The sequence below is a fragment of the Primulina eburnea genome, chromosome 1, assembly GCF_022965805.1.
Source record: "Primulina eburnea isolate SZY01 chromosome 1, ASM2296580v1, whole genome shotgun sequence".
Classification (NCBI taxonomy): domain Eukaryota; kingdom Viridiplantae; phylum Streptophyta; class Magnoliopsida; order Lamiales; family Gesneriaceae; genus Primulina; species Primulina eburnea.
The window spans coordinates 52910416-52919897 of NC_133101.1; the positions used below are offsets into that span (position 1 = coordinate 52910416).

The window sequence follows — 9482 nt, forward strand, 5'->3', positions numbered from 1 at the left end:
TATGGGCACCCAGGAGGTGAGGAAGACGGTGATGACCACTTTCACTGTTGTGGATGCCCCATCATCTTATAATATCATCCTGTGGAGGCCGGTCATGAACGAGCTAAGGGCCGTAGCATCCACCTACCACCAAAATATTAAGTTCCCGGTGGGCAGCCAAGTGGGTGAAGTCCGGGAAAATCAACCATCTTCTTGAAAGTGTTATGTAGAGGCAGTCCGGGTGGACCAGAAGAGAGAAAGGAAGGAGGGAAAGAGACCCAGTGGCTGTGAAGAGGTGTAGAGGATTTTAGAGAAGGGAGAGGTTCAGTTTGTGGCGGAGGAGAAGCAAGAAGTGATAGAAATTGAGCCAGGCAAGGAGATTCGGGTGGATCGAGAACTTGACTCATCCACCAGGATAAGTTTAATAAATTTTTGAAAAACTAGCTTTAATGTTTCTACCTGGTCCCAGCAGGAATTAACGGGGATCTCTCCCCGGGTAGCTGAGCATCATTTGAACATCCTCCCGGATCTCAACCTGTGAAGCAGAATAAGAGACACTTTGGTCCAGAGAAAAACAAAGTAATCGATGTACATATTCGAGATTTGCTGAAAGCCGGTCACATTTGGGAAATACAATTCCCTACTTGGCTCTCGAATATGGTCCTGGTACCAAAATCTACTGAGAAATGGAGATGTGTGTTGACTTTAGGGACCTTGACAAAGCTTGCCCCAAAGACCATTATCCTCTATCCAGAATAGATCAGTTGGTGGATTCCACCTCTGGCTATGAACTGCTGAGTTTCATGGATGCTTACCAGGGATATCATCAAATTCTCCTAGCCAAGAACAATGAAGACAAGGCCAGTTTCATCACCTCGGGACGCACATTCTGTTATGTGGTCATGCCTTTCGGGTTGAAGAACGCCAGAGCCACTTATCAGCGTCTCATGAACAAATTATTTAAGAAGCAGTTGGACAGAAATGTAGAGGTATATGTGGACTGACATCTTGGGCAAGTCTAAGGTTTCTGGTTTCATCTCTAACTTAGAAGAGACTTTTGTCACTCTGATGTAGTATGGAATTAAGCTCAACCCGACCATATGCATCTTTGGCGTAAAGAACGGTAAATTTTTGTGGGATTTATGGTCACTAACCGAGGGATCGAGGTGAATTAAGAGAATGTCAAATCAGTGCTAAACATGTCGTCCCCTCGATCTGTCCGGAAAGTGCAGATGTTGACTGGGAGAATTGCTTCTCTTTCACGGTTCATATCCCGATCAGCACAACAGAGTCATCCATTTTTTCAGGTTCTTTGGAAGACACAGAAGTTTGGGTGGGATGAGAAATGTGAACAGGCCTTCCGGAATCTTAAGAGTCATCTGGCAGAGCTTCCTGTCCTAGTGAAGCCAGAGCCCAGGGAGAAATTATTTGTCTATCTCTCCACTACTGAGTATGATGTCAGTTCAGTACTGATAAAGGAATAAGGCTATGATAAAAAAAATATATCTATTATGTCAGTCATGCGCTTAAAGACCACGAGCTCTGTTACAGTAAAGTGGAGAAGATAGCTCTCACTCTTGTTACGATTGCCCGGAAACTGCGACCTTATTTTCTGTTGCATCAAATCATTGTGCTTACTAATAGTCATCTCGGAAAGATTATGACTCATTCAGAAGTATATGTGATGATGATCAAGTGGACAGTGGAGATAGGAGAATGGCCATAAAAGCGCAGGCCTTGTCAGATTTCTTATTAGAGATAGTTCAGCCTGATGAAGAGGAGGTCTGGAGGGTATTTGTGGACTGTGGCGTCTAGCCTTTCAGGATGTGGTGTAGAAGTTGTCATAATAGCTCCCCCAGGAGAGAAGATTAAACTAGCACTAAGAATTGACTCCTAGGTGACTAACAACGAGGCAGAGTACGAGGCTGTTCTCGTCGGTATCCGAGCTGCTCGGGAAGTCAGAGCTTCCCGGATCATTTTGTATTCTGATTCACAACTGATCACTCAGCAGATAAAAGGCATTTATGAAGCTAAGGATGACATAATGCTTAAATATCTCAAGCTCATTCAAGCCCAGGCAAAAGTTTTTGTGTATTGGATGATTGAGCAGATACCCCGGGACGAGAATGGGGAAGCAGATGCTTTTGCAAAGATGGTCACCTCTTTATCAGAAGTCAGTACTCGAGAAGTATTGCATATTTTCAGGCTAATCCTATCCACGGAAGAAGAGACATTGCCAGCACCAGAGGATTCTTGGATGACACCCATGATTAAATTCATTGTAACCAATGAATTTCCTGAAGACAAAGCTCGAGCTCAGAAGATCGAGAGACAAGCTCTCAGGTTTGTTTTCTTAGATAATATCTTGTATAGAAGATCATTCCAGGGACCTCTGTTGAAGTGCTTATCTATGGGAGAAGTGGATCATGTCCTCCGAGAGATTCATGAAAGGTGTTGTGGAGAGCATCTCGGAGGATTAGCATTGGCCCGGAAAGCATTGCTTGCCGAATTTTGGTGGCCCACTATTGGCCAAGACTCTGCCCAAGTGGTATGGGCTTATGAGGGTTGTCAACATCACTCTAATTTTTAGCACAGCCCGGCCACTCTCATGAAGCCTATATGGACATCTTGCCGCTTTGATCAGTGTGGCATGAACATTTTTGGTCCCTTTCTAGTTTCCTGGGCCCAGAAGAAATTTCTTTTGGTAGCCGTTGTTATTTTTTCTAAGTGGGTAGAGGCTGAGCCCCTGGCAAGGACTACTGAGCAGGAAGTTTTGAAGTTTCTGTGGAAGGATATTGTATGCCGGTTCGGAGTTCCAAGGAGACTAATCTCAGATAATGAGAAGCAGTTTCAGGGAAAAGAGATTACAGCTTGGTGCCAGGAAATGAAAATCACCCAGTATTTCACTTCAGTTGTCTATCCTCAAGCAAATGGCCAAACAGAGGTAGGTAAACAGAATTATTGTGCAAGCCTTGAAAACTAGGCTACAGAGCAAATGAAAAGACTGAGTGGAGGAATTGCCTAGTGTTCTCTGAGCATACAGAACTACTCCCCGAGCACCTACTCAAGAGACTTCGTTTAATCTAGTATATGGTTCTGAAGCAGTTCTGCCGATTGAAGTCGGACAATCTTCTACCCGGATAGAATCTTACCCGGATGACAATGATCAAAGCCGGTCAATGGAGTTGGATTTAGTAGAGGTGAGAGAGCAGGCTCTGATTCGAATGGAAGCTTACCGAGGTCGGGTTATGGAATCATATAACAAGCGAGTCCGAATCCGAGATGAAAAAAGTCAATCCAGCAAGAGATGTTGGAAAATTAGAAGCTCGATGGGAAGGACCTTTTAAAATAACTCAGAAAGTTAGCTCGGGAGCATTTTATCTAGAGGATGTTCAAAGATGTTCTCTCAAAAGACCCTGGAATGTATTTCATTTAAAAAAGTATTATGCTTGAAAGATGTAATTATTTGTTTGAAGACATAATGAAAGTTATTTTCTTCTCAGAAAGTGTATGAATATTATATCTAAACCCAGGAGGTACGAAGCCCCGGTTAATCTACAAAGTGCCGGGACAGGATCCCCGGCCTAAGGCTCCGTATCTTGGTTATTAATAAGCTCAGGGCTCTACACACTGGCTCGAGGCACCACACCTCGACCATTCCCATGTCTCGGGACATGATCCCCGGCCCAAGGCTCCGTACCATGGTTATTAATAAGCCAGAGCTCTACACCCTGACTCGGGACACTACATCTCGACCATTCTCAAGTCTCGGGACATGATCCCCGGCCCAAGGCTACGTACCTTGGTTATTAATAAGCCCAGGGCTCTACACCTTGGCTCGGGGCACCACACCTCGACCATTCCCAAGTCCCGGAACATGATCCCCGGCCCAAGGCTCCGTACCTTGGTTATTAATAAGCTCAGGGCTCTACACCCTGGCTCGAGGCATCACTCCTCGACCATTCTCAAGTCTCGGGACATGATCCTCGGCCCAAAGCTCAGTACCTTGGTTATTAATAAGCCCAGTGCTCTGCACCCTGGCTTGGGGCACCACACCTCGACCATTCCTAAGTCCCAGGACATGATCCCCGGCCCAAAGCTCCATACATTGGTTATTAATAAGCCCAGGGCTCTACACCCTGGCTTGGCACATCACACCTCGACCATTCACAAGTCCGGAGACATGATCCCTCGGCCCAGGGTTTCGTACTCTAGTTATTGAAAAAATCCAGGGCTTTGTACCCTGAATTAGAGGTTTTACACCTCGATCATTTTACTAAGTACAGGGATTCTATTCAGCCCATGGCTCAACATCCCGACTATTTATTTTAAGCGAACCAGGAAACCTCCCGGAGTATCAGACTGGGGTGGGGAGGAAGTTCGGGCTTTGCCCTTACCGTTGTCCTTTTTCAGAGCTCGGGAAGGGACAGAAGATGAAGGCTTGGATTTTTTGGTTTATGGCTTTTTAGAAGACTGGGCGAAAAGGCGTGGTGGGGGAGAAGGAGGATCTGAATCGGAGTGTATCGCGGTGGACTCGTAGCTAGACGAGCCTCGCGCATATGCTTCAGAGGTAGAGGAGGTGGAATTCGACATTTCAAAAGAGAAAAAATGGCAGAAAACTTACGAATTTAGATTGAAGCGAAGGAATAGGTGGTCGGAAGTTTGTCGGAGTTGGATGAAAGCGCCGTGCGTCGGAGAAATCTTGAGAGAAATTCGAAATTTCAAAAAGTGACAAATGAGGGGGTGTGTTGTTATATATTGGTGGAGGTCAGGAGGCATATTGGAAATTGTGCAGGTAGGGGAAAGGACGTGCACGGATATCGAAGCGTCAGACTTATCATATTCTCGAAATATCGAAGCGTCACGACTTTATCTAGAAGAATCAATTAATGATTTGGTCTGTTTAAATACAAATAAATATTAATCTAATCACCGAATTGAGAAATATCAATGACAGAAAGTATCTAGAAGGGTGATTTCACTAAGTGTCCATGATAATTATTCAAATTTAAATTTATATTCATGAATTTCAATTATTTAATGGCCAAGAACATTTAATTAATTTATTCCACATTTCCCAATTGAGGAATAAATTGTATCATTCGAACTTCGATCCAAACATTCCTAATAAAAATCTAAGTTTAATAAATGCTAACTATGTTCTTATCTAGGTCTCGTTAAAGTTATACACCTTCTAATGATCTATAATCATAGTCTCTCTCCCGAGTTGTAGAATTAATTAGACAACAAACAATTTATGGCCAGTAAATTGCAAGCGATTAACATAAAAAAAACACAATTAAACCAAAAAGAATTGAATCACATAAACTACCAGGTCAAATTATCGTATCAACGAAGCTACATCTTCCTCTAGAATGGAAAATTAGTTCATAACGGAATCTAAACAAAAACAACGATGTTCGATAGTTTAGATATCGCGAACACAAGAAATTAAATGCAAAAGATGAGATGACAAATCAGTAGTGGTGTCTCTGTCCCCAGATTCGTCATTCTTCGTCTTCGTCGTCGATCTTTGCGCTCCAATTCGTCTCCCACGTGTGCTCTGCGTCTTTCCCGTGAATTATGCTCCAAAAACGGTCGTCCTTTCTTTTCTACCCTAGGTCTCCTTTTATTCACGCAACTCGGATTCTATACGCCTCTTGCACGCAGGTGCGCGTGATCCGGCGCTACCGCACGCAAGCTCTTGGAGTGTGTGATCTCCCCTGCGAGCTCGGTTGCGCGTGTTCTCGCACGGCCGCGTGCAAGAGTATTAGAGTTTCTAAACTCAACAGTATCATATCACTCCGCATAATATTTCGAGTCAAAGAAGCCATACCTCTAATCTGGAATATTGGCAACCACCTTCGGAAGACATTTTAAAGTTAATGTTGATGCCACAATTGATGCATTATTCGATCACTTTGGTGTTGGACTGGTTGGGAGAGACCTGTGAGGATATATCATTTTTGTTGTTGGCGGAGCAATTCTAGGAAAATTTACGCCTCATCTTGCGGAACTCATTGCCATTAAGGTATATGGAGGGCTTTAAAATATGCATGGACTACTTGGATAATTGAATCAGAAGCTCTTGCAGCAGTTCACGCACTTATGGTTCAATCTCAGAGAACATTCGTTCACTCGGCTTGCATTTACCTACATTACCAGTCAAGCATAGCCCGAGGAGCACCATATTGTTCCCATTAGTTGGCGTACAAATGGTTTAATTTCTGGTAGTCAGCTCGTTTACGATGATGCAATCCTGTGGTTTTTGGGATCTTTTGTAAAATATGACTTCATGTTCTGATAAATATTATCCATGTTTTTTTTAAAAATAAAAAATCTACCTAGTACAAGATGGAGAAGTTCATGAGTGGAGAATCAATGCTTCGTTCATTGAAATTTATATGTTCATGTACATCTCTATAACGAGTTAGTAGTATACATATGAAAAAGAAAAATAAAATAAAACACATCATCATCCTCAGTACACAAAAATGCCCTACATTTAAAAAATCTTGGGCTTTTTCGAGAGGCTAATTGATCTCTTGGCCATCTGCATTTCTTCAGATTTATACATTTATGCCTGTTTGCACAGCTTGCAACTGCATTCTCATGTCTCGTGCACTGCTCGACGCGTGTGCTTGTGAGTAGCATCAGTTTAATCCAGCGAAGAACGCGTTGGGAAAAGACCCTTTCGATCAGAAAGTTGAAATGCATCGTCTATGAGTTGAGACTTTTAGCTTTTTCTTCTTCAAGTCATCTTTCCAAGCATTGGTTATATCTTGTGCTATTTTTAGAGCATCAGCAGAGGCACCAGAGATCCCTCTTCTGGTAAATCCAACAGCATAAAGTCCAGCTTTTCCTTTCCAACCATGTGGGAATGTCTCCTTTGGAAAACCATTTTTAGAGAAGAATTCGGTTTCCTGTAAACAACCAAATCAAGAGGCATTATTAGCTTGCAATTCAAGAAAGTAACCAAAATGGCTTTATTTTCTTGCGAATAAATGAGCATTTTCTCACCTGTAGCCAAAAAGGGACATTGCTGCAGTATCCAGTAGCCAACACAACCGAGTCAAATTCGAGTTTTTCGCCATCGACGAACTCTGCTGTGCCACAAGAAAATCGCTTGATTCCTGGCACTACTTGGATTTCTCTTGACCTGATTTTTGCCAGAGCACCAATGTCTAGAACGGGAGTTTTTCCTCGAGTGTTCTTCAGCTCCAACGGACCAACACTCGGCCTTTTAAGCCCGAATTTCTCAATATTTCCAAGAATCATCCATGCCAGAACCAGCAAAATCTTGTCCACAAACCATAGAGGCAGCCATCGAAGCATAAACACAGCCAATTCAAATGTGGATTTGCCAAACATCTCTCTTGGCAATATATGAACCTGAAACAGACATAAGACATAAATCCCATTAGAACTCTAATATTTCATTTCGAATTATGTAACTCAAGTTTAATGAATATCTGCAAGTTCAATCAATATAAATACTTACCGAGCTTCGAACAACCATAGAAGGCTTTGCATCATGGTTACAAAGATCAAGCGAAATTTCCATGCCCGAATTTCCACACCCCACAACAAGAACTTTCTTCCCTCTTAAGCTTTCACCAGATTTGTAATCACAGGCGTGGATAACTTCCCCGCCAAACTCCTTCAACCCCTCGATCTCCGGCACCAGACGCTCCGCATTCTCCCCGGTCGCCACCACCAGCCATTGGCAAATGTACTCGACCTCACCTCCTTCAACAGAAACAGTCTTAACCCTCCACAAACGGCAAGATTCGTCGTACTTTGCCGACTCTACGCTCTCATTGAATTGTGGGTTAATGTCAAAATGCCTTGCGTATGATTCCAGGTAGTCGATGAACTGTTTCTTGGTCGGATACTCCGGGTAATCCTCGGGAAATGGGAATTTAGGCAGCTGGCAGAATCTCTTGGGAAGATGAAGCTTCAAGCGATCATAGGTACGCTTCTGCCACAAAGATGCAATGCAATCTGCTCTGTCAAGAATCACAAACGGCACGCCTTCATCTTTCAACCCCGCGGCCACAGCCAGGCCTGAAGGCCCCGCCCCTACAATCACAGGGCCATTCACCCAAACACATCTCCGAGTAAACATATTCGAATTATCTGAAAAACTGAACATTTTTTTTATGGTTCTTCAGGATTTATATCCACAGTTGAGAGAAGTTTTCTAGGCTAAAAGGTTTGAATTTTTTTGCAATGAAGAACAAGGAGGATGAAGTGGCTTAAATAGAAGGGATGCATGTGATCAAGGCTGTGAATTGAAAGAATTTAGAATGAATGGGGTCATTCTCAAATCATGAGCTAAAGTCCACCTTGTATTATTTTAATTTGGAGTTTGTGTTTTTTTTTTTAACTGAACGGGTGGAAGTGTATAAAAAAATCAGAGTAGGTTTCTTGTGAGACGGTTTTACGAATCTTTATCTCTGAGACGGGTTTCATAGATGATCAAAATAAGATATTTGTCTCATAAAATACGATCCGTGAGACCGTTACACACAAGTTTTTGCCAAAAAAAAATTAAGGGTGCAGCTTAATTTTTAAAAATAATTATAATGATAACACCTTATTTAATTATGTACTCTATTTTATATTCAAGTTTTATAAAAGAGTGATAGTATAAATTATTATATATTTTTATCGTTCCATCTCATGAACAAATAAATATAATTTTTAATGTATGAGAAACTGAGAAAATTACTCGAAACAAGAATTAGGAGAATTAGGGAGGAGTGAATGTGATATGTCATCTCCATCTGACTCTGATGGGCCCGAACGAAATAGAAAATAAACAATTTTAGAAGGGGAAAAAATCTGATTTTTACGTGAATCGAAGCTTATCTGGCAATAGTGAAAGCTGAGTAGGATAATAAATTCTGTGACCACGTAGAGTGGAACCACTAATTTCAGCTTGGATGACTAACTTCACCCACTCCTTATTGGACCCCCCACATCTGGGTTTGTGGCCCTCTAGGCCCAAGAAGCCCATTCTGCCAACCCATCTTTACATTACGTGGTGTCGTTAGCGGACCCCACATTATTCTTTATTCAAAATATATTAGCACGAGCTTAGAGGGGAGGGGAGAAATGGGTTAATGAAATCCTACCCATGTGGGCATTGCCCCATGAGAGGATGGATGTCAAGATCTTGTCAAACATACAATTTCAAAAAAAAATTGTGGGTCCTACATATGTATTGACAAATCTTGACCATCCATCCTATCATGAGGGCAATGCCCACATAGGTAGGATGAAATAAACCGGAGAAATGAGACTACTTTTGCATTAAAGGCAGATCTTTGTTGAGATCCTAACCCTCCCAAGTGGTTTCTTCTAGTAGAATATATGACTTCCAAGACTCGCCATCGATGTTGTTGTAACTTAATCGCGAAATCCTGCACTGTATCTTGTTTTCAGTAGAGTGACAAGTTTTTTGTTGTATTTCGGATAAGAACTCGCATATTATAATT

General features: G+C 42.2%; 2 protein-coding genes across 2 annotated transcripts; one reads left to right on the plus strand and one right to left on the minus strand.

Annotated features, from left to right (window-relative positions):
• The first annotated feature begins 665 nt into the window (after positions 1–665).
• On the plus strand, positions 666–4519 carry LOC140807983 (uncharacterized). The gene is made up of 6 exons (XM_073164974.1): positions 666–968; positions 1287–1436; positions 1624–1770; positions 1877–2527; positions 2624–2923; positions 4232–4519. Exons 1-6 carry the CDS (start codon positions 666–668, stop codon positions 4517–4519), a joined length of 1839 nt encoding a protein of 612 aa, XP_073021075.1.
• A 1838-nt stretch (positions 4520–6357) lies between these two features.
• On the minus strand, positions 6358–8206 carry LOC140812471 (probable indole-3-pyruvate monooxygenase YUCCA5). Its single transcript, XM_073170740.1, has 3 exons — positions 7481–8206; positions 7000–7371; positions 6358–6902 (listed from the first exon to the last, which is right to left on the minus strand). Exons 1-3 carry the CDS (start codon positions 8132–8134, stop codon positions 6678–6680), a joined length of 1251 nt encoding a protein of 416 aa, XP_073026841.1. The 5' UTR covers positions 8135–8206; the 3' UTR covers positions 6358–6677.
• Positions 8207–9482: the final 1276 nt, after the last annotated feature.

Excerpts from the sequence above, each read along its gene's own strand:
- LOC140812471 (XM_073170740.1), bottom strand. The coding sequence starts at position 8,134 with ATGTTCAGTTTTTCAGATAATTCGAATATGTTTACTCGGAGATGTGTT. Across the intron at positions 7,372-7,480 it reads CTATGGTTGTTCGAAGCTCG|GTTCATATATTGCCAAGAGA; the intron begins GTAAGTATTTAT and ends TGTCTGTTTCAG. Across the intron at positions 6,903-6,999 it reads ATGTCCCTTTTTGGCTACAG|GAAACCGAATTCTTCTCTAA; the intron begins GTGAGAAAATGC and ends GGTTGTTTACAG.
- LOC140807983 (XM_073164974.1), top strand. The coding sequence starts at position 666 with ATGGAGATGTGTGTTGACTTTAGGGACCTTGACAAAGCTTGCCCCAAA. Across the intron at positions 969-1,286 it reads AGTTGGACAGAAATGTAGAG|GTTCTTTGGAAGACACAGAA; the intron begins GTATATGTGGAC and ends CCATTTTTTCAG. Across the intron at positions 2,924-4,231 it reads AAGCAAATGGCCAAACAGAG|AGGTTTTACACCTCGATCAT; the intron begins GTAGGTAAACAG and ends ACCCTGAATTAG.